Raw genomic sequence first — 27,362 nt, 5'->3', positions numbered from 1 at the left:
CCTGGGGAAAACCCCAGGGCAAAACGCTCAGAAATGGATTCCTGCACGAAGCACTAGACGAGATGACAACTCCGCAGCAAACAACTCCGCAAATGAAAAAGAACGACATGATGCAATCTTCAGGAAAGTAAGAGGGTAGGTTTTCGGGGCTGTTTTGTCCTTTCACTAAAAGGAGGGAACAAGAACAGGTTAGCTGTATTTCTCTTGTGTGTGTGTGCTGTATCACTCAGAAGGCAACGTTCATGCCCATAGTATGTATTTTAATAAACGCTGGTGTTGACAGTTTTATCTTAACCTAAAGAGTAGCACATCAGTATTTTGAGGATTAAAGTTGCTTTCAGTCATTGTGTTAAAATCTGCAAGCCTTTTGTGCTGACGTTTTCCATACCTGGTGTGTAACCTAGTGAAGCACAGGACATAATGGTCTTAGCTCCTGAGTTCTATCCTTGAGAATAAGGAGGCTCTTAATCTCTGGGTTTTGAGGATGTGAGAAAGATTCTTGTCTAACAGCTCATGATCCCCAATCAGGTACAGATACAGTCTGAATAACAGGGAGAGATTTATTTTGAGATTCCCTTTGGTTAGAGGGGTAAGAAGAAGGTATGTCTTGATATTAAAGAGAGATCATGGAACAAATTAACATAATTTAAGAACTATTTTTTCACCTCAGTACTTTGTGTTGGCTAACAAAAGTGTGGCTCCTTTTTCCCTAGCATACTAAATAAGCTTACTCCTGAGAAGTTTGACAAGCTATGCCTTGAGCTCCTCAATGTGGGTGTAGAGTCAAAACTCATCCTTAAAGGGGTCATACTGCTGGTAAGTTAAATGTTGGCTTTCACTGAAAGGGACAGAAACCCAAATTAACAAATTAATTTGGGTTAACAAACCCAAGTTGGTTTTTTTACACTTGTATTGTTGCTTAAAACTCAGAGGTGTGAGCTAGATATATGTATTTTCAAATACTGATGATTAAAAAAAACTATTGGGGCCAGCCCCTTGGGGCACGAGTTAAATTCACACAGTTAAATTCACACATTTGGCTTCGACGGCCTGGGGTTCGCTGGTTCGGATCCCAGGTGCCGACCTAGGCACCACTGCTCAAGCAGTAGGCATCCCACATATAAAGTGGAGGAAGATGGGCCTGGATGTTAGTTCAGGGCCAGTCTTCCTCAGCAAAAAGACTGGAGGATTGGCAGCAGATGTTAGCTCAGGGCTAATCTTCCTCAAAAAAATAAAAATTTTAAAAACCACTGACTTGTAGTGGCATCAGATTTAAGAGGTGAATTTTACGTTGTTCATACTATGCTTGGAGAGTTAAGGGCTATCAGGCTATTCAGTGTTTTTCTTTCTTTCTGTGGAAAACACCATATTTTGTCTTGGAAATGAATTGTATGGTGGTTGATAAGATTCCACCGTTTGTTTATGGTTTTGATAACCAAGGTATTTTCACCTCTTGAGGGGTAGGGGGGTGGCTAGTATGGGAACTGTTTAATTGGACTTCTTTGGTACACTGTGATAGTTAACATTTAAGTGCTTGGTTTTTCCCAGGCTGTGTTTTAAGCACGTTACATGTACTGTCTAATTTAATTCATACACTAAACCTTATAAAAGAGGTGTTCTTATTCCCAAATTACAATGAGGCATAGAGGATTTGTCAATAAGAAATTTCTGCTAAGATTTAAAATTGCAAGGGTGTATTAAATTATAAAGGAAGGATTCTTTCAAAGTTGCCATATTTACTTTAAAAAAAAAATGTCATTTTCTGTAGATTGTGGACAAAGCCCTAGAAGAGCCAAAGTATAGCTCACTGTATGCTCAGCTATGTCTGCGATTGGCAGAAGATGCACCAAACTTTGATGGCCCAGCAGCAGAGGGTCAACCAGGACAGAAGCAAAGCACAGTAAGTGGTAGTGTTTGCTCGCTTATTTTAAAGTTGATTTGAAAGATTTCATTAACAAAACCTGCCAAAATGTCTTTGTTTCCAATAGACATTCAGACGCCTCCTAATTTCCAAATTACAAGATGAATTTGAAAACCGAACCAGAAATGTTGATGGTGAGTTTAGATTTGATACTAAGTAGTACTGTATATTTTCAACTTAATTCTGAAATCTCAATGTTGCCTTTATTTTGTATTTTTTTCAGTCTATGATAAGCGTGAAAATCCCCTCCTCCCCGAGGAGGAGGAACAGAGAGCCATTGCTAAGATCAAGATGTTGGGGAACATCAAATTCATTGGAGAACTTGGAAAGCTTGATCTTATTCATGAATCTATCCTTCATAAGTGCATCAAAACAGTAAGTATGACTGGGAATTTAGGCCTAGATTAATCACTGGGTACATCGTTACTTGGAGGAAATGAGTCAATTATAATTGCTTTGTGCCATCTGAGGATATTGTTAGGCTTGTTAAATATTTTAGATGGCCAGCAAAACTGTTACTTGCATGTCATAAATGTGGAAGTAAGTATGCAGTGTTTTTGCAAGATAGGGATAGAAATGATTTCCTATCTATGTTGTTTAATTTGGAGGGATTTCTTCAACACAGACCAAATGGAAAGTACTATACTAGATACTGTAGGAATTATGAGTCAGTGCAAACACAAGGGAAAGTGTTACGTTTAACCAAGTAAGGTTTTTGTCAACATGTGACATTTATTTCTTGTGGTAGCTTTTGGAAAAGAAGAAGAGAGTCCAACTCAAAGATATGGGAGAGGATTTGGAGTGCCTCTGTCAGATAATGAGGACAGTGGGACCTAGGTTAGACCATGAACGAGCTAAGGTATGTGTGGTGTTGGCAGAAATGGTGTTAATTGGCTTATTTTAATTTTATTGAATCAAATGGCTTATTTCTTGTGATATGAGAACAGATTGCCATATTTAGCGATTAACCTTGATTATAATCTAGAAATCTTAAAAACCTTAAATAGTGTACATTGCCGTAGAACTTTCTTCTGATTAGGTATTTTTCTCTTTTTTATTAGTCCTTAATGGATCAGTACTTTGCCCGAATGTGCTCCTTGATGTTGAGTAAGGAATTGCCAGCGAGGATTCGTTTCCTGCTGCAGGTAAAACTGGTTTCTTTAAATATGTTGACAAGCTGACATTTTGTGTCTAGGAATTAGTAAAATAAAACTTACTAAAACTATTTTTGAATTAAAGGATACCGTAGAGTTGCGAGAACACCATTGGGTTCCTCGCAAGGCTTTTCTTGACAATGGACCAAAGACGATCAATCAAATCCGTCAAGATGCAGTAAAAGTAAGATTTTTTTTTTTTAATTTTATTAAATGAGTTTTTAAAGTTGTAGTAGCAAAGAATCCTCTTAACGTTTATGGGACACTGTCTTACCTGGTGGAGCTTAATGTTTTTACTGTCTTGTATGCCATTTTGGTAAGAAGTTAATTTACAGAAATTATAGAAATAGCACTCTAATCATCTAGAAGCTTTTCTGTGTTTTTCCTAATACAAGAATTTTAGTTTTCGGTAAAATAGTGTCCAGAAACAAGTGTTTATTCACTTTATTTCTGAAGGATCTAGGAGTGTTTATTCCTGCTCCTATGGCTCAAGGGATGAGAAGTGACTTCTTTCTGGAGGGACCGTTCATGCCACCCAGGATGAAAATGGATAGAGATCCACTTGGAGGGCTTGCTGATATGTTTGGACAAATGCCAGGTGATTTTGAACAAAACAGTGGTTTGGTTATATTAGAAAATCAGTTTTACATTTTAATAGTAGTAGAGTTGTAAAGAGTTGTCCATGTATGTATTTTAAGGTAGCGGAATTGGTACTGGTCCAGGAGTTATCCAGGATAGATTTTCACCCACCATGGGGCGTCATCGTTCAAATCAACTCTTCAATGGCCATGGGGGACACATCATGCCTCCCACACAGTCGCAGTTTGGAGAGATTGGAGGCAAGTTTATGAAAAGCCAGGTAAGAAGACATTTTTAAGAATGTTTGGGCAACAACTATTGAGTGCTGCAATATGTGATTTGCTTTTGCTTCTTAAAATATGCAGATATTTTAGGGTCATGTTTGTTTTTCTAAAACAGTTTTACATCTGACATTATTTCAAACTGGGTGAAATGCTCATCCTTAAGATTAGTAAAGCCTTAGTAAAAATCACATCACTTTATTTCACAGTTAGGTTAGATTTTTATTCTTCCCTGTTTCATCTTTTACTTTCTCCGGGCAAATTCAGTTAAACTTTCCTTATGGCTTGGCTCATCCCTTTGGTAGTTGATTACCGTAATTTGTGGACCCCTTTTTATCTAGACTTTCTTTCTCCCTTTCTGAAATAGGGGCTAAGCCAGCTCTACCATAACCAGAGTCAGGGACTCTTATCCCAGCTGCAAGGACAGTCGAAGGATATGCCACCTCGGTTTTCTAAGAAAGGACAGCTTAATGCAGATGAGGTACATTTCCCTATGTTACTTATATACCATAGTTTCTCAATTCAGGAATCTATTGCCCGATGATTATAAAAAGACGCGTTATTAAGAGGACTTAATGCTGGAGTTCTTCACCTTCCTCTTCTCTTTTCTCTACTTCTTTTTCTTTCTTTGGATATCCAGCGTCCTATGAGCGAAGATTATGAGATATGAGGGCAAGCCTCTTAAAGTCTTAAGTTTGAGCAAGGAAAATGGTTAAGATTTTGATTATGATTTCCCTGTAAATAGAATAACTTAACTAAGAATAAAGCGAGGCATTTTCTAAACTCCAAAATTTTGAGGGTTTTATTTTGATATGTTAGTGATGCTTATTCTAGGAGAATTCTGGTAGAAGTGTAAGATAAGTGTAAGATTTATAATAGTATCTTATTCTTGTGTGAATCAGCTCTTTTATTTTCTTACCAGAAATTAAACCTGTTAACATGGAGTGACTTTTAGTTATTAGAGAAACTTATATTTCTTCCCTAGATTCTGTCATGTTTGTATATACTGAATTAATCTTAGGATGTTGGACCGCTGTATTTAATATTAGCCAACTGAATGTTGCTAACTTGGAGGTCTGTTTTGATTTGTTTTCAATTGTAGATTAGCCTGAGGCCTGCTCAGTCGTTCCTAATGAATAAAAATCAAGTGCCAAAGCTTCAGCCCCAGATAACTATGATTCCTCCTAGTGCACAACCACCACGCACTCAAACACCACCTCTGGGACAGGTATGGGTCATAGTATAACAGCATTGTCTGCTAGTATTTCTGGAGATCTCTGAAGACTTTTTTTTAGTGTCATCTTCCCTCTAACTTCACAAACTCCTTTTTGAAAAAAATAGACATTCATGCCTGTTATATTGCTGTTTTTTTAGACACCTCAGCTTGGTCTGAAAACTAATCCACCACTTATCCAGGAAAAGCCTGCCAAGACCAGTAAAAAGCCACCACCATCAAAGGAAGAACTGCTTAAACTAACAGTAAGCTTCAAGATAATCCTGTAGTCTGTTCATGGAGCATATTTGAAATAGGAAAACACTAAAGATAATTTGGATTGTGTTCTTTTCAGGAAACTGTTGTGACTGAATATCTGAATAGTGGAAATGCAAATGAAGCTGTCAATGGTGTAAGAGAAATGAGGGCTCCTAAACACTTTCTTCCTGAGATGTTAAGCAAAGTAATCATCCTGTCACTAGATAGAAGTGATGAAGACAAAGAAAAAGCAAGTTCTTTGATCAGTTTACTCAAACAGGAAGGGATAGCCACAAGTGACAACTTCATGCAGGTAGAACACTTTCCTGATTCTTTGAGAAGTCTTTTGTTTCCATTTAAATTTGAAACTAATGAACTGACTTATGTTGTGTATCCTTCCAAGGCGTTCCTGAATGTATTGGACCAGTGCCCCAAACTGGAGGTTGACATCCCCCTGGTGAAATCATATTTAGCACAGTTTGCAGCTCGTGCCATCATTTCAGAGCTGGTGAGCATTTCAGAACTAGCTCAACCACTGGAAAGTGGCACCCATTTTCCTCTCTTCTTACTTTGTCTTCAGCAATTAGCTAAATTACAAGATCGAGAATGGTTAACAGAACTTTTTCAACAAAGCAAGGTCAATATGCAGAAAATGCTCCCAGGTAAGACAATGTTGGGGTTTTTTTTTTTTCATACTACATCTACAGATTCCTTAGTACCTTGAGTGGATTTATATGTCAGTGTGATTATCTTGTCCAGATAATGACAAGCGTTACCACAGATGCTCACTTAACAAAAGGTGTTACTATGATTTAACTACTTGTATTTGATCCAAACGTTAGAGATTCCTTTGCTGGGTCAGTTCTTTATCCTTTGACATGAATATTGGACATTTGGGAAATCATTTGTAAAGGCCAACTGGGTAAAATGAACTAGTTGATGATGCAAATGGCTTTGTCTCTCTAGAAATTGATCAGAATAAGGACCGCATGTTGGAGATTTTGGAAGGAAAGGGACTGAGTTTCTTATTCCCACTCCTCAAATTGGAAAAGGAACTGTTGAAGCAAATAAAGTTGGATCCATCCCCTCAAACCATATATAAATGGATTAAAGATAACATCTCTCCCAAACTTCATGTAGATAAAGGATTCGTGAACATCTTAATGACTAGGTAAGATAAGAGCTGTGGTCTTCTATATACATAGTACAGAGTTAAGTTTTAAGTTAAGCTTTTATTTATTAGAAAATAATCGACAGGGCAAGCAGCTAAAGATTGTCTTGTTTCTTGAGCTGGGAAATTTACTTTTGGGTTCTAACAAGATCTCTTTGCGTGCAGCTTCTTACAGTATATTTCTAGTGAAGTAAACCCACCCAGTGATGAAACGGATTCTTCCTCTGCTCCTTCCAAAGAACAGTTAGAGCAGGAGAAACAACTGCTGCTTTCTTTCAAGCCAGTAATGCAGAAATTCCTTCATGACCACGTGGATCTGCAAGTTAGCGCCCTCTATGCCCTCCAGGTGCACTGCCACAACAGCAACTTCCCAAAAGGTGAGCGGCCAGTGCCAGAAGAAGGGCGAGTGCTCGCGGCTCTTAAACAGCACGCTAAAGAACGGGATTACATTTTGTCTTGCAGGCATGTTACTTCGCTTTTTTGTTCACTTCTATGATATGGAAATTATTGAAGAAGAAGCTTTCTTGGCTTGGAAAGAAGATATAACTCAAGAGTTTCCGGGGAAAGGCAAGGCTTTGTTCCAGGTAAATATTACTTGGTATTACTTTAGTCAAGAGCCTTTAAAACTGAAATACAGACAGAAGAATGATCCTGGTAGCTTGTCTGTACATACCATTCTGCACTATTACAAACTGTGATAAAGTAGGCAGTTAGCAAAATGAGGAAAGCTATGAAATGACAAGATTCAATCCTAGTGGTGTGTAAGATGTTAAATTAGAGGTGGCTGACATTTTTTAGAAGTAAACCTCCTTACTTAAAAAGATTGTGTATGATTGTGCAAGATTGGTGGGTTTTTTTCTTTTTTTCTTTTTGGTCAGTAAAGAGATTGCTTCTGGTTTCTCATACTTTGATTTCCTGTCTTAGTGAAATTTTAGCTCTAGGGGAAGAACTTAGACCTCAGAGAATTCTAAAATCACAGTGTACATTGATCACCTGGAGAATGGTGTAAAAGCAAGTTCCAGGCCTGATCAGGTCTGTGGTACACAATCCGGGTGATTCTCCTAGTTTTCCAGGGGATTGGCTTTGAGAAACACTGGTCTGCAGTATCTTACCTTTACTTCTAAGGTTCACAAACTAGCTTCATGAGGATCATCCTTGTAGCATTTGTCTTTAGCCCTGTCCTTGGGGAGTCTGATCCAGCAATTCTGGGGTGGGGTTGAAATTCTACTTTTTGGGAATCTTGTTTCACCTCCTTCACCTTCCCCAGTACTGCTAACATACTGAGGTTTTGAAGGACCCATTGTCCCATATTAAAATAATCTGGAAATGTAATTGGAGGAGTGTCAAAAGTGACAACTGAGTTAATTGGCCATAAACAGTTTGTATGTTATCCCAAATACAAATAATAAACGACTTTTTAAAACAAAGCTAATATATGGGGGCCAGCCCCCTGGCCAAGTGGTTAGATTTGCACCCTCTGCTTCGGCAGCCCAGGGTTCACCAGTTCGGATCCTGGGCACGGAGCTACATGCCACTCATCAGGCCACACTGTGGTGGCATCCCACATAGCAGAACTAGAATGACTTCTAACCAGGATAAAGAACTATGTACTAGGGCTTTGGGAAGGAAGAAAAAAAAAAAAAGATTGGCAACTGATGTTGGCTTGTCCACTCTAACTCATGAAAAAGCGTTAAAAAAACTAATATTTGTAGGGGCTGCGTGGCTGAGTGGTTAAGTTCACGACTCCGCTTTGGCGGCCCAGGGTTTCACCCGTTTGGATCCTAGGCGTGGACATGGCCATGCTGAGGCGGCATCCCACATGCCACAACTAGAAGGACACACAACTAAAATATACAACTATGTACTGGAGGGATTTGGGGAGAAAAGGCAGGAAGAAAAAAAAGATTGGTAACAGTTGTTAGCTCAGGTGCCAATCTTTAAAAAAAAAAAAACAGACTAGTATATGAATAGTGTATTCACAGTATATTCTGGAGGATGTTGGCAATTATGGTGTGATAACTACCTAAAATTTTTGTCCTTTGGTGCATTGGTTTGTTCCTGAGTCACAACTGCTTTGAGTTTTTCTCTCCTCTGTTAGTACTTACTTTGTTAAATTCCAACTTGATAGGTGAATCAGTGGCTAACCTGGCTAGAAACTGCTGAAGAAGAAGAATCAGAGGAAGAAGCTGACTAAAGAACCAGCCAAAGCCTTAAATTGTGCAAAACATACTGTTGCTATGATGTAACTGCATTTGACCTAACCACTGCGAAAATTCATTCCGCTGTAATGTTTTCACAATATTTAAAGCAGAAGCACGTCAGTTAGGATTTCCTTCTGCATAAGGTTTTTTTGTAGTGTAATGTCTTAATCATAGTCTACCATCAAATATTTTAGGAGTATCTTTAATGTTTAGATAGTATATTAGCAGCATGCAATAATTACATCATAAGTTCTCAAGCAGAGGCAGTCTATTGCAAGGACCTTCTTTGCTGCCAGTTATCATAGGCTGTTTTAAGTTAGAAAACTGAATAGCAACACTGAATACTGTAGAAATGCACTTTGCTCAGTAATACTTGAGTTGTTGCAATATTTGATTATCCATTTGGTTGTTACAGAAAAATTCTTAACTGTAATTGATGGTTGTTGCCGTAATAGTATATTGCCTGTATTTCTACCTCTAGTAATGGGCTTTATGTGCTAGATTTTAATATCCTTGAGCCTGGGCAAGTGCACAAGTCTTTTTAAAAGAAACATGGTTTACTTGCACAAAACTGATCAGTTTTGAGAGATCGTTAATGCCCTTGAAGTGGTTTTTGTGGGTGTGAAACAAATGGTGAGAATTTGAATTGGTCCCTCTTATTATAGTATTGAAATTAAGTCTACTTAATTTATCAAGTCATGTTCATGCCCTGATTTTATATACTTGTATCTATCAATAAACATTGTGATACTTGATGTGGTTGTGTGTGACTTTGAGTAGCATACACATTTATGAAGAATTATCATCTTGTTGAGGTAGGAGACCTACCTTAGTTTGAAGATTCGGGAACAGTGAAGACCCCTCTTGATGATGAGACACATTTCAAGGTGGTTATTCCTCCTCAGGTCAGGTTATTGGAAGAAACTGATGCACAGTTCCTGTAATCAAAGGCAGTGCTCAGATCACAAGTCTTGTGAATTTGGAGAAACCTTGCTAATGCACAGCAACAGCCGTGGTGACATTGATCTTTTCATTGTCATATTGAAATACATGATGATGACTGAGGCTAACTGCCCTCATGGCCAAGATGAGCATGGCTTTGCTGTGGGCATCATTCCCAGTAGCTGCCCCGATCAGGAAATTCCCTCTTGAAACCATACAGTAGCCCAGTAAAATTGGCTTCTTAATCCAACTGAAGCTCTGCATGAAGGTTTAAGATGCGTCTTAAGAAGCCACTTAATGAGTATTTGCTTATAACCCCAGCCCCTTGCTGACCCGCCCAGGAACGTTACGATGCTAGGCTTGCTTTGGTTTGGATGGAGACTCGAGACAGCACCCCTGGAGTCCTGGTTGGTATCCTGATTAACCCCTAAGAGTAAGTAGTAGTTGGTTTGAGGAGGGCCTCTAGGCAGGTGGTAATAAACCACACTGCTGAACCCGATAGAGCATCAGCGTCCTCAATGTTCTACCTGCTTGTTCTCAAAAAGGATTGCGGCATAGAACCATTTGCGTCCTGTTTGAGTCAGAAACGTCTTTCCTGTATTCCAGCTGTACTCTCCACTGAATTCTAACGCAGAGAATAGAGAGGGATTTTGGTGGCTATGGTGATGAGGACAATGAAATTCAGGCTAAGCAGAGGCTTCTGTAAACTGAAGGGTGGAAAAGAACTTCAGGAAGCTGACTGCTAAGCTGCAGAAATAATGAAGGAGCTAGAAATTGCATATTCTTGGCCCTCTGACCAATCCTCCCCACCAAGGGGGCAAAGTAGTTTTTAGCCTACCAAATGTGACGTGGTTAGTCGAGTAGATCTCGGCTTCATTTTACAGCCAGAATAATCCCAATTCAGCTAGGGAGTCGGGCCAAAGGAAGTCTTAGCGTTAGATCTGTCGTGCAGTGGTTTGTCCGTGGTTGCAGAAGCCAGTCTTTCATCCGGTTACGCGTACCTCCCTCCCCTCATGCTTCAAGAGCGACTCATTCTGACCCCTCAAGAACACTGCTGTCTTGTTCCAGGGACGCTGAACAGTATATTTTATAACCTACCGTGCTGTGGAGCAACAATATTTGGATGTACTCAGCATGTACCTTGTATGAATAACGTAATGCTGCTAGTAAGATTCCACGTCTTTAGCGCCCCAAATTTGTGCTTTCCTGTATACGGAGCAAAACTTTGGAAGAGCTGTCCATTCATTTTGCTAGTTCCCTTTTTCCCATTCTCAAATAGGCTGCACTCCAATCCTATACCAAAACCTTCTGAAGATCAGGAGCTCCAGTGCTGTATCCTGTAGGCAGCATCTAACACTGTATCGTTCCTGAGTCTGCTCACTTCTTTCCAGGACACCTCACTTTGTTTTTTTTTCCAAGGAAGATTAGCCCTGAGCTGACATCCGCCACCAATCCTCTTTTGGCTGAGGAAGGTTGGCCCTGCACTACCATCTGCGCCCATCTTCCTCTATATGTGGGACGCCCTCACAGCATGGCTTGACAAGCAGTGCGTAGGTCTGTAGCTGGGATCCGAACCAGCGAACCCCATGCCACTGAAGCAGAATGTCCAAACTTAACCGCTGTGCCACCCGGCTGGCTCGTGACACCTCACTCGGTTTTCATTCTACGTCAATGGCTGTGGCTTCTCCGTCTCCAATGGCAAATGCCTGATCTCAAAAACAACCCCACATTCTTAGTTTAGCTATCAAACCGTATGTCCAATCTATCATCAAATCTTGTTGGCTCTCCCTTCAAAACGTTAGAAATTGCACAACTCGCCTCTTCAACTGCCGCTCTGATTTCTTACCTAGATACCACGGTAGCCTTAACTGGACTCTGCTTAGCCCTGGCTCTCCTTTCAGTCTCCTCGACACACAGCCAGATGAAGAAGAATCCTTAAAAATAGCATAAATGCCACCAAATGACATTCCACCTAGATTTGTAAGTCAAAATACTAAATTTGGTCTACACAGTGCTCCTTCTGATCTAGTCTCTCTCCCCTGTCCTTACCCTACACCCTATTTTTCTGATCGAATTCCCCACGGCAGGCCTTGCTCATTCTGCTCCCACCACCCTGGCCTCCTTGCGGCTCCTGGGATGTGCCAAGCATTTGAGGGCTTTTTTCTATCTCCCCTCCCCCTCCTCCATAACCAGACAACTGGCTTTGCTCCCCCTTCGTCATGTCTTGGCTCAAATGTCACTTTTAGTAGTAAGGTCCCACTGTCTACCCCGTTATAAATGTAATCCTGAACACATACTCCCCACTCCTCTTTCCTGCTTTAGGTGTCTCCACGTCTACTCTTATCATATGACACACATTTGGTTGGCCCTCTGTACCTGCGGGTCCTGCATCCGCTGATTCCACTGACCTCGGATGGAAGGCCCGCAATGGTTGTGCTTGTATTGACCATGTACGGACTCTGTTTTTTTTAAGATTGGCACCTGAGCTAACATCTGTTGCCAATCTTCTTTTTTTTTTTTTTTTAAAGATTGGCACCTGGGCTAATAACTGTTGCCAATCGTTTTTTTTTTTTTTTCTGCTTTATCTCCCCAAAGCCCCCCGTACATAGTTGTATATCTTATTTGCATGTCCTTCTAGTTGTGGGATGTGGGACGCCGTCTCAACGTGGCCTGACGAGCGGTGCCATGTCCGCGCCCAGGATCCGAACCCTGGGCCGCCGCAGCGGAGCGTGTGAACTTAACCACTCGGCCACGGAGCCGGCCCCTCCAATCTTCTTTTTTTTCTTTCTCCCCAAAGCCCCCCAGTAGATAGTTGTATATTCTAGTTGTGAGTGTCTCTGGTTGTGCTGTGTGGGACACCGCCTCAGCCTGGCCTGATGAGCAGTGCCATGTCCGCACCCGGATCCGAACCGGCGAAACCGGAAGCAGATGCGCGAACTTAACCACTCGGCCAAGGGCCCGCCCCGTACAGACTCTTTTTTTCTTGTCATTATTCCCTAAACAATAGAGTGTAACAACTATTTACATAGCGTTTACATTGTATTAGGTATTATAAGTAACCTAGAGATGAGGACACAGGAGGATGTGCGTAGGTTCTATGCAAATTCTACACCATTTTATATAAGGGACTTGAGCATCCGCAAATTGTGGTATCCATGGGGGTCCCGGAACCAATGTCTGTGGATGCTGAGGGATAACTGTACTGCCTATTTATATCTGACTCCCTCCAGAAGGTCAGATTGAAAATTTTGACTGTTTTGTTCACTGCTGCATCCCCAGCACCCAGAACAGTGCCTAGCACACAGTCAGCACTCAAATATTTGTTGAACCAAGTCGCAAATAAAATACAATTATCCCACACGGCAGGATCTGGACATGGAAGGAAGAAGTAGTGGGAAGAACTCAGATTTGTGTTCTAGATAGATCTAAGGTTCATTCCTACCACTTGTTGCAGTGTGACCTTAGGCAAGAGATTTCATTTCTCTGAGTCTTTCTTTTGAAAATGGGGCTGATGCTTAAGCATCGCCACGAGAACTAAATGAGGTCATGTGTGAGTCACCAGCATGGCCTAGCACATAGCCGTCCTTCAGAATATGTGAATTCACATCTTACCTTCTCAGGAGCTTTTCCAAGACTGCTCTCACAAAAATCACTTCTATCCCGAGCTTCCGGGCACCAGCTAACTCTCACAGGCATTTCTCAGACTTCCTGTTTCACCTGTCGGCCCTTCCTCCCTCGTTTTCCCCTCGGCTCCTCCTCAGGCTCCTCCTAAGATTCTCTTCTCTAGCCTGGTTCATGAGTGTTACTGTTCTGCTTTCCTCCCTCAACACTCACTCACTCCTGTAGCTCCAGTCACCATCCACGTGCTGACGACATCTCTATCTTGAGTCCAAACCTCTTTCCAGAATGTCGACCTTGCACATCCGTCCAGCTCCTGGACATTTTATCTGAATGGGCCCCAAGCACTTCAAACTCAGCATGTCCATCACTAAACTCCTTCTCCAAAACCAACATTTCCTCCTCTCCTGGTTCTGAATGATATGCCCCCCGCCCAAGCCAAAGACATGAGTGATCCTGGACCCCTCCTCCCTCTCGACCAATCACCATGTTCTCTCCACTGACTTCCATGGTAGCTGTTGAAGCCTTTCACCTCTCTCCCTCTCTCTCTGCTGCACCGGCCTAGACCAGGCACGATCCCCTCATGCCCGGATTACGGCAGGAGACTTCCAGATGTTCCCCCTGCCCTTAGCTCGCTCTCCTGGTTCCATTCTCCACATTGCAGTCAGAGTGGTCTTTCTTAAATGTCTAGTCCTCCCTGTGCCCTTCAGTGGCTCCTAGTTTTCCTCTGAGTAAAATTCGAAGTGCTCAATCTAACAATCAAGGCCCTGAGTCTTCTGCCCTTTGGCTGTCTACATTGTTTTCATCTCCTTGTCTCTGGACCTTTGCACAGGCTGTTCCCTCTGCCTAGAACATTGCTCTCCTTACTAGTCCCAGCTCCTTATCCCCCTTCATCTAGCTTATTCTCACTCATCCTTCAGGTATTAGCATAAATGTCCCAGATTTGGAATGCTTGCCTCCCTCTGCCAAAGCTGAGTTAGGAGTTTGTACCAATCAGAGTTCCTGGTTGGAAAGAAGAGAAACTTACTCTGGACAAACTAAGGAGAAACAGAATTTATCAGAACCCCACTTACGGGATCTGCAGGAGGCCCAGAAACCCAGGCTTAGAAACAAATGGGTCTATGGGAAGCTGGGGAGCCTGGACCACAGCAGCAGTCTGGCCAGGGCAACCCTGTAACCACCCCCCAAAGCCCAGAGCTCCCCCTGCCTGGGTCTGAAAAAATTCCCCAGTAACACCGGGGCCAGGCCGAAGCCCATGGCTAACTGAGCTTGGACGGTGCATCCACCCCTTGGTTGCCTTTAGCAGAAAAGGATCTCACCTTTTGGGCCCCTGTTGTGCCAAGCAGGCCCTGACTCCCACCAAGACTTACAGTGTAAGAAAAAAAAGAACTTTGGGAGGGATTTGGGTGGACAGCCAAAAAAAGCGTAACTGTCCACTATGGGGCCCCTCTGTACTCCTCTTCCCCATCTAGCACTTACTCTGCGCCTTGCGACCCCCTGCCCACTGCCTGTATTTCTACTGTCCTGAGAAGAGCTCCGAGAGGCTGGAAGTGTCGCCCTTATTCATTGCTCTGTTCCCAGTGCCTCGCACAGTGCTGGACACACATTAGGGATCAAGAAATAGGTATCGAATGCAACAATGAATCCAGGTTTTGTAGAACCTGAATTTTATACAATTGTCGGGTAGGGGAGAAGGTGCGGCTCTTAAAGTTTACAAAATTAGGTTCAGGGTCCAGAAAGAATCCTGTGTAAGAGGATGGCCTTGAAACTTAAGCTTCCTTGACTTTATGGTAACTCTGAATGAGTGACTATAGTCGATACACTACATTATAGTTTTGTGCTATCTGTACCAGCCCACTAGACAGAAACTAAAGACAGGGTAGTTATCAATAAGAGCCTGTTGAAGTGACTTGAATTTTCTTCATGTGTGGCTGCCCCAACCTTGCCTTTCCCAATGCTTCCAATCCAATTACCGAGCACTCAGTTCCACACATTATGTTAATTTATTCACTTGTACATTCAAAAGTGACCGCCTTGGGGCCGGCCTGGTGGCGCAGCAGTTAAGTTCCCATGTTCCACTTCTCAGAGGCCCCAGGTTTGCCGGTTCGGATCCCAGGTACAGACCATGCTGTGGCAGGCATCCCACGTATAAAGTAGAGGAAGATGGACTTGGATGTTAGTTCAGGGCCAGTCTTCCTCAGCAAAAAGAGAAGGATTGGCAGTGGTTAGCTCAGGGTCAATCTTCCTCAAAAAAAAAGTGAGCACCTTGTCTGTGCCAGCCTTGTGCTAGGGGCTGGGACACAGCATGATTGAGACATGGTCTCTCCTCCCAAGGAGCCCACTGCCGAGCGGGGGAGACAGACAGGAGCAGATGGTGTGGCCGTGGGGCCTGCAATGGGCCTCACTGAGACCTGAGCTGAGAGAAGGAAACATCCTGGAGAAGCTGAGACTTCAAGGAGGAGTCGCTTTCCTGGTGAACCCTTGAGGGAGGACCTTCCAGGCAGAGGTGGGGAAACCAGCTTTGCCTTTCTCTTAGCTCTACTGAGCTCCCATCTTACTTCTACTCTACACCAGGACAGAGTCCACCGTCAGGATTCTGAATGACGGGATGTCCTTCATCTTCTGCTGGAGGTGACGGTGGGGAGCAGCTTCGAATGTCAGCTGTGTGGTGGGGCCTAGAGGACAGGAACTTACAGCGCTCTTTCCCACTTTTCTCCCTAGATTTAGAGACAGACTTCCAACAAGGAAAGCCAGGCCTCTGGCCAAGGACACCCCTGAGCACAGAGCAGAGAGGAGCAGAAACAGGACACTGAAGACATCCAGGCCGCCCAGACCCACAGACTGCGCCCCGACCCTACCTCCCCTGCAGTTAGTGCAGGAGGATGGGACAGAGCAAGGTCACCCATCAGGATGCTGTCTCTCTAGCGCCCTCTGCCGGGTTCTCATGAGAAGACCCCCTTGACAGGAGGAGACAAGGGTACCCGTCCAGTGCATCCCAAGGGAAAGAAGACTAAGACCTATGGGACATGCTCAGCAATAAGGGGATAAGCAGTGAATCCTTGAGGGCTGCTCAGGTCTGCATGAGACATGCAGAGTCGCAGACCGGAGCCTGAATCCCAGCTTCCCCATTAAGTAGTTCCACGAGCTTAGGCCAATCGCTTCACCTCTCTGGGCTTCATTTGTCTTACCCATGAACTAATCCTTGGTTTGTCCACCTCCTAGAGTCGTTGCAAGGAGCCAGACAGACAGGTGGTGAAGGACAGTGCTGGACAGGTGTGAGACTGCTCTATGAGGCCATTCATCTCATAAATAGTTGCTGAGTACCAACGACGTGCCGGGCGCTATTCCAGTGCCGGGGATATGAACGGATGAGACAAGGCCTTCCTGTGGAGCAAGCATCCTGGGTGATCGCAGAGAGAGAATAAACAAATACATAGCGTCGGCAGTAAAAAGCGCTACACGTAGAGAAACAAAACAGAATAAGAGATAGGAAGTGATGCAAATAGGACTCAAAATAGGGCACTCAGGGAAGGCCTTATGAGGAAGTGACCTTTGGGCGAAGATCTAAATAAAGCGAGGGAGTGAAGTGTGCAGATCTCGGAAGGAAGAATTTTCGGGCAGAGGGGAAGCGAAGGCCAAGGCCCTGAGACGGGAAGGTACGTGGGGCGTCTGAGGAATGATGAGGGGTCACTGCGCCTGAGCAGGGAGCAGGGCCGGGAGGCTGGGCAGTGGCAGGGGCAACATGTAGAACTAGCTGGAGATAGTAAGGACTTGAGCTTTTATTTCAAGTGAAGAGAACTGTCTTTGGAGGATTACTATTATTATTTATTAATCATATTAATCACCTATTAATATTATCCAGTGCTATGCTATGGCATGTTATGATTGTTCTAGCTACCACTTCTTGAGCATTTAGTCTATGCCAACTGGATTAGGTGCGTCAGATTAATCATCCCATTTAATCTTCCCGACCTCCTTGAGGCAGGGACTTTGCCATCTCAGTTTTACTGCTGGGGAAACTGAGGCTCGGAGAAGCCTTGCCCAAGATCTTTCATTTATTCCACAAATAGTTATGAGCACCTTTTGTATGCTCTTTCGAAGTGCTAGGACACACAGCTTTAACTCACAGGGTCGTGATTAGAACCCTGCTCTGCATCCCAAGAGCCAGCACTCAGCCCCACTATGCCCTGCTGGGGGGGGATGGAAGAAGAGGAAGAAATGAAGGCAGCCATCCCAGCGGCAGGGAGCTCCTCCTTCCTGAAGGCGTGTGGGCGGAAGGGGCTGAGCACACGAAGGTGCGGGCGCCTCTGAGCGTTGGGCCAAAGGACCGGAGGTGAGAACACTCAGGTTCCAAGTCCCCCTGTGTGCGTTGAGCTGTGTACCCCGTGACAGATCTGCTGCAGTCCTAACTCCGGGTACCTGGGAATGTGACCTTATGTGGAAATCGGGTCTTTGCAGCTGTGATCAAGTTAAGACCACGTCGTTAGGGTGGACCCTAATCCAATATGACGCTGTCCTTGTAAGAAGAGAAGAGACTCACACAGACACACAGGGAGAAGGCCGTACGACGACCAAGGCAGAGAGAGCAGTGACGTCCCTACAAGCAAGGAACACCAAGCATTGCCACCACCCCCACAAGCTAAGGGACAGGCATGGACAGATTCTCCCCTGGAGCCTTCAGATGCCCTGCTGCCATCTTGATTCTGGACGTGTGGCCTCCAGAACCGTGAGAGAGTAAGTTTCTATCGTTTTAAGCTGCCCAGTTTTTGGTACTTTGATGCCGCAGCTCTAGGAAACCGATAAACCTCCCGCCTCCCACGCCAGGACCCCATCCAGGGCCCGTCCCCTCCCATCTGCTCCCAGAACCCAACAGCCGCCTCACGACACAGCTGGGTGCGAAAGGTGAGGGACGACTCGGATGAATGAACGAAGGAATGAACGAGTGGGTGGTGGAGCTCTATTTAATTCTGAGAAAAACTAACTCTTCGCAGGCAATTACTGCACTAGTCATTGACTTTAGCACTGAAAAGTTATGTCAAAAGAAAACACGTAAAGTTAATCCTATTAAAAATTTTCATAATTTGGGGCAGCGGGACCTTCCTAAGCACGGCATCAAGGGCAGTTGCAGATTTTGTGGGGCCTGAAGTTTATATAATTTGAGAAGCCCTTTTAAGAAAAAGAATCCAAAATTATAAATACAAAATTAGGTCCAGCACCTCGAAAGGGGTCCCAGCAGGGGTGGGGGGTCTTGAAACATAAGCTTCTTGAACTCCCCTTCTGTATAAACAACAGAAGATCAGAAACCATAACGAAAAATATTGATGAAGGGGCTGGCCCCGTGGCTGAGTGGTTAAGTTCACGTGCTCTGCTTCGGCGGCCCAGGCTTTCGCTGGTTCGGATCCTGGGCACGGACATGGCACCACTCATCAGGCCACGCTGAGGCGGCATCCCACATGCCACAACTAGAAGGACCCACAACTAAAATATACAACGATGTACCAGAGGGCTTTGGGGAGAGAAAGGAAAAATAAAACCTTTAAAAAGGAAAAAAAAGGAAAAATATTAATGGATTTGCCTATTATTCCGTTTGGCTCAAAATAAACAAACAAAGGACAAACCAAAAAAATATTTGCCATACTCACAATAAAGGGTTAACCACAAAAAGCTCTTAAAAATCAATAGGAAAAAAAGGCTGACTTTTTTGAGTTGTGTGCCTGGCCCGTGGCATACATTACTGCGTCCGATTCTCAGAGCAGTCCTGAGATGCAGACATTGTTATCCCAACTTAGACAGTAGGAAATCGGGGGTCAGGGGGATGGAGCCGCCATCCAAAGTCACACAGCTTGTGTTTGGAACAGCCAGGATTGAGAGTTGGAACACCTCGAAAGCCCATATGTTTTCTATTAGACATGGTCAAAATTGGAGCTGATTTGCAAAGGAGGGGAAATTAAAAGAAAATACGGTAATTCATACCATAGATCCCCACACAGTTTCTCATCCCCAAATTACCTCCGACAGAGAGAGTGGACTGACATTTTAGCTCTCACAATTCGTTTCCACTTGCGCAAGGCCCTCTCAACTACTTTTTTTTGCTTGAGGATGACACATTAACCTGGAATGATCCCAACCAATGCTGGGTTTCGATGTTCATGGAAGCCCCTTGATGAGCTTGGTGTAAAAAACAAAATCAGGGGCTGGCCCGGTGGTGTAGCGGTTAAGTTCGTGTGCTCTGTGTCAGAGGCCTGGGATTTGCCAGTTCGGATCCCGAGTGCAGACCCATGCACCACTTATCAAGCCATGCTGTGACAGGCATCCCACATATAAAGTGGAGGAAGATGGGCATGGATGTTAGCTCAGGGCCAATCTTCATCAAAAAAAAAAAAAAAAAAAATCAAACCGTAAAAGCACAAAGAAATTGAACACAGATTTAATCAGTATTCCAGGAGACGTGATCACACAAGCTAAAGAGTCAGCAAAAGTTAGAAACAGGCATGTTGAGGACCACTTTAGAAACCCATACGCTAAATGGAGTTGGAAAATACCCACCTTCTGGACAAATGGAAAGGCACTGTCCCAATGGGATACACACAAGGAGTTGGAGCTTGGAGACCCGTTTCCCGCTGAAACACAGATTCTCAGGCCTGGATCTCAGACAATGCCACAGAAGGGAAGAGAATGTTCTCTTCAAAGCCGAGTTAGATGATTAGGAAAGTGGCTCAGACCAAGACGTCTGGTCAAAGATGTTGGGATGAATTTGAATAAAATTACGTTATGAAATGTGAATGGAGAAAAGCACTGGTTGTTAATCAATATTTTATTTTATATCTGATTTTAAATGTGCATTTGTAATTAAATTAATAAATTCAATATTATTAGTAGGCATTGAACTGTTTCACCTACATCCCAAAAGTTTATAAACCTAAGTTAACCAAAACCCTTCTGGGCAGTGAGAGAACCTTTACGGTGGGAACGGGGTCATGTTGTAACACAGGCCACCTCATACTCAGGCATATATGATATTTAGGACTCAAAACACAATTATTGCTTTATCTTTGGAAATGCTGAGCAGTGAACACTGAGCCACCAGTGTGATGTGGACGCACTGCTCTGCCTAATGACATTGCTTTAAAAAAGCAACATCAATAACAATGTGCACGGAGAGACAAGGTCGCATCCACGTGCCTCGTGCCCCAGTGCCACAATGCAACAGGGCCCCAGAAAGGGGCACCCCAGCCTCCTGTTCCTGGAGTAACGTCTCTCTTATGGTTCTTATGCCACCTCCCTTCTATCACCCCCAAGAAAGGATGCATGCATCACCCCCCAATATCTCCACTCTATGCAGCCTGAACTGGTCACCCATCTTCCCATCATTGCCACCTCAGCCCACCAGAAGCCCCAGGGTCCCCAGGGTCATCCACCCTGGACCCTCACCTCCGAACTTCTCCATACATCTGCTAATCTGTCCCAATACGCCCTCCCCGCTCTCTCAAACCCTTCCTCCACACCCTCTGAGTCCCACAGTCTATCACCAGCAAATGCTCCTGTGTTCTCAATCTCTCTCTGAACATTCCCGTCACTTTTCTGCTCTGAAGGAAACCTGGCTATGCCCTGATGTCATCACTTCCCCTGCTGACTTTCCTCTCATTCCCATGGGCTTGGAGTGGCCCGTGTCCACCTCGCTTCCCACCAGCGCCTTCCAATCACTTCTGTTCCTCCTTTCTTCTGCGGGCCCAGATCCTTCAAAGTGGGCGCCACCAGACTGTGCCACCTCCCTGGTGTACTCACTTTCCCACTCTTCAAAATAACGATTTCACATCTTCTCCTCTTTCCCTGAGCCTTTCCGACTCTTCCCTACCCCTTCCCGTCTCTCCACACCCCAGCCCCAGCTGGTGAAATTGCCTTGTCAGGCCTTTCAGCCCCAGTGAAAAACAAATGGTGGATGTTCCCTCAGCAAGGTCGCATTTGTAATGATATACAACCTAGCTACTCAAAGTGTAGTCTTTGGACCAGTGTCATTTGGGAGTTTGCTAGAAATGCAACATATCTGGTCTCACTCCAGACCTACTGGATCAGAATCCCCAGGTGACTCATTAGCCCATTAAAGTTTGATGAGCCCTGACACACAATCTGAGACAGGCCCCCTTGCTGACAACCAAGGATTGTCCTGCCTCCTCAGCCACAGTGGCCTGGGACTCAGCTTCTACTTCACTGAGAAGCAATTCTGGGCCGCCATGTCTTCCTACCAGCAAAACTACCTACCTGCCAACAATTGCCCTGATGCGGGACTCCTCTCCTTTTAAAAAGCCATGGATGAAAGGTCCCAGCTCCTTCCAGAGGCCGAACTCTCTCCCCCTACTTAGACCCCATTCCATGGGGCCAAGCGACTGTAGGGCACTTGCTGTCCCCATTGCAGGGAACAGGGAGCCACAGGCCACAGCACAACAGTCATTGGGAGCACACTGCCAGCTCGTGTGACAACTGAGAGCTTCAGAGCTGCCTTGAAGAGGAGTTTTGGGCAAGGTCAGCTGTGCAATGTGAGATTCCAGCAGGGCGAGTCCCTGAGTCTTCCTGAAGGATGAGAAGGGTGGAAATCTGAGTTCTGAGACTTCTGTGAACCATGAAAAAGAAGGATGAGCGTGGTTCCAATGCCAGAGAGTTCAGACTAGACCAACAAGGGGTTGCAGGCTACTGAAGCGAAGTTTTAACATCCACTAAACCAGGCCCAGCATCTGTCCCTCACTTAATTGCTCGTGTCAAGGAATATGGTGGTGCTCCCTTCTCCCACCTCCTTGGCCCAAGAGTGCTCCTTCACACTGCTTCAGCGGCCACCCCAAGCCGGAAGCAACAGGAGGAGAGATAAATGTGGAGCATGTCTGCACACAGGCAGGAGCACACATACTGGCCAGGACAATCAGACGGCGGGCTGAGGCAGGAAATGAAGTCTCCACTTCTTTCCAGTTAAGGAAATTGGAGCACCAGCTCCCATTGGAGAAATCAAAGCAGCATTGTTTCTGAGAACAAAACAGTCCAGGAAAGAACAAAGGTTTTGGCACTGATCCCTCTCGGGAGAAGGTGCTATCAGAGACACTCCACCCCATTTAGATAAGCCCAGCCTGTCTGGGACTGAAGACCACTTACAAGTTCATTTCTTGGGATCAAGCTCAAGAGGGGTGATCTTTCAGTAGTTCGACCAATACTCAGTGCCTTCACAATTGTCAAAATGAGAACGAAATCTGGTGAGTAATATGAACGGTTCCTAGGGGCCGGCCCGGTGGCATAGTGGTTAAGTTCGTGCGCTCCGCTTCAGTGGCTTGGGGTTCGTAGGTTCAGATCCCGGGCATGGACCTAAACACCACTCATCAAGCCATGCTGTGGTGGCGTCCCATATACAAAGTAGAGGAAGATTGCCACAGATGTTAGCTCAGGGCCAATCTTCCTCACACAAAAAAAGAGTGGTTTCTGAGAAACAGCAGTCTTACAACTGATAGCCTCATGGAGAGTCTGGCAGTGTACCTGCTAATGGCCACCGTGTCTGTGAAGGGGCACGCACACTCAGACCAAATGGCTGCCATTGACAGCCCAAGCATAATCATGACTTCAACAAAATGAATTTGCTAAAAGCCACTATAGGAGACAAGAATGGAGCTACCAGGGCCCTCAGAGCAGAGTCCAACCCCTTCCTGCAACTTCCATTTTTAGGGAGGAAATTCGGTTTTCAGAACAAATATTAATTAGCACTTGGTTCTTGCCAAGTCTTATGCTTGGCCCTTGGGAAAGGGATCAAAAAGACATAATCCTTGTCCTCGAGTTCACTGTCTGTGGGGATCTGTGAATAGATCATTTCAATCAACAGTCTGGGGTCACGGGGGCAGAGGTGAGGAGCCTGCCATGCCTCACTTTCTGTAGGTGCACACAGCCATAACCAATGTTCCGACTATGACCCTCTGTCATCACGAGAGGGATAAGTACCTCCCTCAGAAGTATGCTCTGTGGGAATGGAGAGCAGTGCAACTGAGAAAGGGCACACGGAAAGCCTCTGGTAGGAGGAGAGGGGTTATATTATTTTCATATTTATCACATCACATATTCTTCTGTGTGGATAATAGAAAGAATGAATAAAGCTGAGTCTTTGACAATACTGAGTCGTCGTCTTCTTCTTTTGCTGAGGAAAATTGGCCCTGAGCTAACATCTGTGCCAATTTTCCCCTATTTTGTATATGGGTGCTGCCACAGCTTGATGAGCAGTGCGTAGGTCCACGCCCAGGATCCAAACCCACAAACCTTGGGCCACCGAAGTGGAGTGTGCAAACTTAACCACTGTGTCACCGGGCTGGCCCCAATACTGAGTCTTCTGATTGAACTGTGCCTTCCTTTCCACAACCCCCTAGATGTCCAGTACAGGATACAATAATCTTTCCTTTTTGTTAAATCGGTTTGAAACAGTGTTTTCTGTGATTTGCCACCAAAAGCATCCTAATTGCAATAAGGCTATAGATATAGCATTTTCCTAACTTCCTGGCTATGGAATTCTTATTTAAGGAGCGTCTTTTGGGACTAGTGTTTCATGGAAAATACTCTGGGGAACACACTGAAATAGAGATCTATTTAGGAGAAAGAATTGACAAGGAGGTGAATTCACAAATTTAGTGACTTATGAATGAGACACTTGAAAATCCAGCCCCAGGATCTCGCACCTGCTCAGTGGTCGGCTCACTACTTAGCTGTGGACTGCTTCAACAAATACAGATTTGCCCCCGGAGTGTCGTAATAGTGGCAGACTAGAATCGATCAGCTATGTCAAAAAAAATGCATGAAGAGTTGAGATATTTTCCAAAAGTTAGTGTTTTCAAGATGAAAAATGTTGTAAAAACATTTTTGCTGTAGTAAGCAGAATAAAGAAAAGCAAAAAGCAAGTGCAAATATATATATTTCATAAGCAAAAAATAAAATTTATCTCTATTTATGAAAAAATTAGGCCTGGAAACAGCAGACATGGTTTCCAATTACTTGAAACAGAAAGCCCTCAAGTTACTAAAGCAGTTGAGGCGACTAGACAGTCTGTTTAAAAAGTTCCACTGACCCTGGAACGTGTAACTTAAAAGGATCTCAAACAACCTTATTTTACAGATAGAGAGACTGTGGCTGAAAAGTGAAGAATTGAGTCGGGCTAGAGACCAGGGCAGCCTTCCTGTCACCAGCGCCTGATGCAAAGTGAGACTGATGACAGACTGCAGTCTGTTGATTTGCTCCACCCGAATCAGAGGACGCGCCGAGATCTGGACAAACTTGGAGTGCGTGTAGCCTATACCCGTGTCTGTGTTCCTGATGCCATACGCAGGCGTCACGACTGCCCTGTCCTGGTGGGGGTACCTGCACACCCAAAAGACCAGAGCATCAGAAATCACCACTAGGAAAAAGGCGCCCTGGCCTAGGCTCCAAATTCGAGCTTTAAGAGCTGACACGAGTCTCCTTTCAAAGGTCTTTCTTGCGTCTATTGGCTGCTTACTCTCTCAGGGAAGAAACTGTTCGTCAGTGGAATCAAAACAAGGGATACTTAAAAAGCTCCAGGAAAGTCGTATTTCCTGGAGATGGAAAATATTTTTCTCAAAGGGAACTGGGAAGAGGCAAGAATTTTTAAAAGGATGACCTATGAAAGAGGAACGGAGCCAGAACACGGTAAGTCTAGGCACGGGTCAGTGAGCTTGGTGAACAGGGCCAGACATTCAGAACCGACGCCATCCTGGGGAGGCCTTTACTGGGAGTTCATCACATGGTCGCCCCTGGCCCTGCCTTCCTAATCCTCGTGACAATCCTGTGAGGTAGGTACGTACGTATAGTGTTCTGCTATAATGGAATAGTTGCCCACTTAGGAAACCTCATGTGATAAAAATAGTAATTTCAGCAGAGGATGTGGTTTAGTTCCAGAGTCAGAATAACAAGGTGGTTTTTCTTCCCTAACTTTAAGCAAAATTTATTCTAAAATTTAATAGCTCTAATTATGGTTGTGGTACTTGGTCTAATTCTGAATTAACATCAAAGCCAATGCAAATCATCTTCTCTAATTGTGACAGATCCAAGAGAGGCTTTCAAAGCTTACGGTGGAGGAGAAATGGCTTGTTTGAGATGAGGAAAGAGGCGGAACAAGGGAAGTAACTTGCCTGAGGTCACATGGCTTGTCAGTGTCACAGGGCAAGATTCCATTCCAGGACTCCCGGATTCCAGCATCTCTGCTCCTAACCAGCCAATCCTTGCTGTCTTCTCCTGCTGGCACGGACTCTGCTAAGAAACAGAAGGTTCAAGATGGCGACACAGGAAGATCCTGAACTCACCTCCCCCACAGACACACTGAATCTACAGCTGCATATGGAGCAATTTCCTCTCAAAAAAACCCTAAAATCTAGTGGAAAGACTCCTTCGTATTAGGGAAGTGAGAAAACAAAAAACAAAAAAACATTGATGCGAGTAGGAAAGGCTGAGATAGTCTCACCATAACCCGCCCTCCCCCCCAGCCACACACAGTGACCCATAGCCCGAGTGATCTTAAAACCCAGAGCTTCTCCCCGAGGAACGAAAGGTTTGTACTCCACATCGGGCACCCCAGCTTTTAAGACCTGCACCTGAGAGATGCGCCCCCAACACATCCAGCTTTGAAAAGCAACAGGGCTTGGGCCCAAAAGACCCACAGGGCTGGAGAAACATCGCTCAAAGGACTCGCTCACCCCGGGGGCCCAGTGCAGAAGCAGCCCTTGGAAAGTGCCCGACTTCCCGTGCTGGAGGTTCATTCCTAGTTTTCAGGCCTCGGTCTCCAGGGCCCGGAGCTGGTGAGCGCCATCTTCACCCTCTCCCTAGGCATTGCTAGAGCCTGCGCCCCCCTCATTTTTTTTTTTTTTTTTTTTTTTGACTCTAGAAGTTTTTCCCCGCAGCGGGCACCATTTTCCTGCTCTGTCTTGCTAAAGCTGGTGGGCACCGGCTTTTCCTGTCTTTGCTTTTCTCGGCGATGCCATATTTGCGCCCCGCCCCCGCCTCCCCCCAGCCACGCCATCTTCCGCTCTCCTACTGCGCTCAAAGCGCCATTGTCTCCTGGAAGGGAGTTTCTACATGCGTCTGGTGTTCTGGATTTTACCCGTGGTGACCCAGTTTTGGTGGCTACAGCCCAGGGGAAGTCCCTTGATCGCCAGGCTCTGAAGGCCAGAGGGGCTTGCTTTCCTGGGTCCCATGGGACTGTGACAAACGGAGAGACAGTTCTCAGCAGGCGACACCCCCAGGGCACTGCACAGATAGAGGCTGAAACACCCCCCATCTTTCTGGGAAAGAGGCCTATGCGCATGTCCAGGAGCTTTGGCCTGGGGGAGGCTTCTGGTCTGGCCCCTTCCAGGGACCTAGGGAGTGCTCTCTCAGGGAATGGAGGGCGTGGACTCAGTCTGCGTTCTCTGCCTGGCTCCAGCTCACTGGTATCTCATACAGCTGCCACCCTCAAGGCACAGCAAGAGGCCACAGACCCAGGAACTCAGTCTTTCTGGGAAAGAGGGCTATTACCTTATCATCGCAGCTGCTGCCTGAGGGTCTGGCTTCCAATCAGCCTGAATCTAGGTGCTGACTTCAATCCTCCCCTTTGGGACACTGACCGGTCTTGGCACACCCTCAGCTACTGGAAACTATTAAAAATAAAACAGGCTGCTTGGACAATCACAAAGGTTTGAGACACAACCGAGAGCTAGGGCAGGGTTGAACTAATTGCTTCATTCGTCACCACACAGTTAACAATTTTCTTTTTCCTGTGATAAGAACTTTTAAGATCTACTCTGTTGGGCAACTTTCAGATATGTGCTACAGTGTTATGAAGTACAGTTGCCATGCTGTACATTACAGCCCCATGACTTATTTCATAACTGAAAGTTGGTACCTTTTGACTCCCTTCACTATTTTGCCCAACCCCTCCTTACCTCTGGCAACCACCAATCTATTCTCTGTATCTATAAGCTTGTTTTGTTTTGTTTCTTTAGATTTCACATAGAAGTGAGATC

General features: G+C 44.8%; 1 protein-coding gene, 1 long non-coding RNA gene and 1 other non-coding gene across 4 annotated transcripts; 2 read left to right on the top strand and 1 right to left on the bottom strand.

Moving 5' to 3' along the window:
- Positions 1–9,533, top strand: EIF4G2 (eukaryotic translation initiation factor 4 gamma 2). Of its 2 annotated transcripts, XM_044753087.2 has the most exons (19): positions 1–135; positions 714–816; positions 1,769–1,900; positions 1,989–2,055; positions 2,145–2,296; positions 2,670–2,780; positions 2,983–3,066; positions 3,161–3,259; positions 3,532–3,673; positions 3,774–3,934; positions 4,303–4,416; positions 5,038–5,163; positions 5,310–5,414; positions 5,504–5,719; positions 5,810–6,068; positions 6,373–6,577; positions 6,743–6,954; positions 7,040–7,161; positions 8,706–9,533. In XM_044753087.2, exons 5-19 carry the CDS (start codon positions 2,213–2,215, stop codon positions 8,769–8,771), a joined length of 2,106 nt encoding a protein of 701 aa, XP_044609022.2. In that variant the 5' UTR covers positions 1–135; positions 714–816; positions 1,769–1,900; positions 1,989–2,055; positions 2,145–2,212; the 3' UTR covers positions 8,772–9,533. The 2 variants fall into 2 exon arrangements, with proteins under 2 accessions (XP_044609022.2, XP_070347198.1); XM_070491097.1 differs by lacking the exon at positions 4,303–4,416.
- LOC139041148 (uncharacterized) lies at positions 29–25,659 on the bottom strand. The gene is made up of 3 exons (XR_011495884.1): positions 25,497–25,659; positions 9,607–9,716; positions 29–165 (listed from the first exon to the last, which is right to left on the bottom strand). It is a non-coding gene; the product is annotated as an uncharacterized lncRNA (long non-coding RNA).
- Positions 4,469–4,611, top strand: LOC123279177 (small nucleolar RNA SNORD97). The gene has a single exon (XR_006517096.1). It is a non-coding gene; the product is annotated as a small nucleolar RNA SNORD97 (small nucleolar RNA).
- Positions 25,660–27,362: the final 1,703 nt, after the last annotated feature.

Source organism: Equus asinus, chromosome 20, assembly GCF_041296235.1.
Source record: "Equus asinus isolate D_3611 breed Donkey chromosome 20, EquAss-T2T_v2, whole genome shotgun sequence".
In the NCBI taxonomy this organism is placed as follows: Eukaryota; Metazoa; Chordata; class Mammalia; order Perissodactyla; family Equidae; genus Equus; species Equus asinus.
This window is presented reverse-complemented; position numbering and strand designations above follow the sequence as displayed.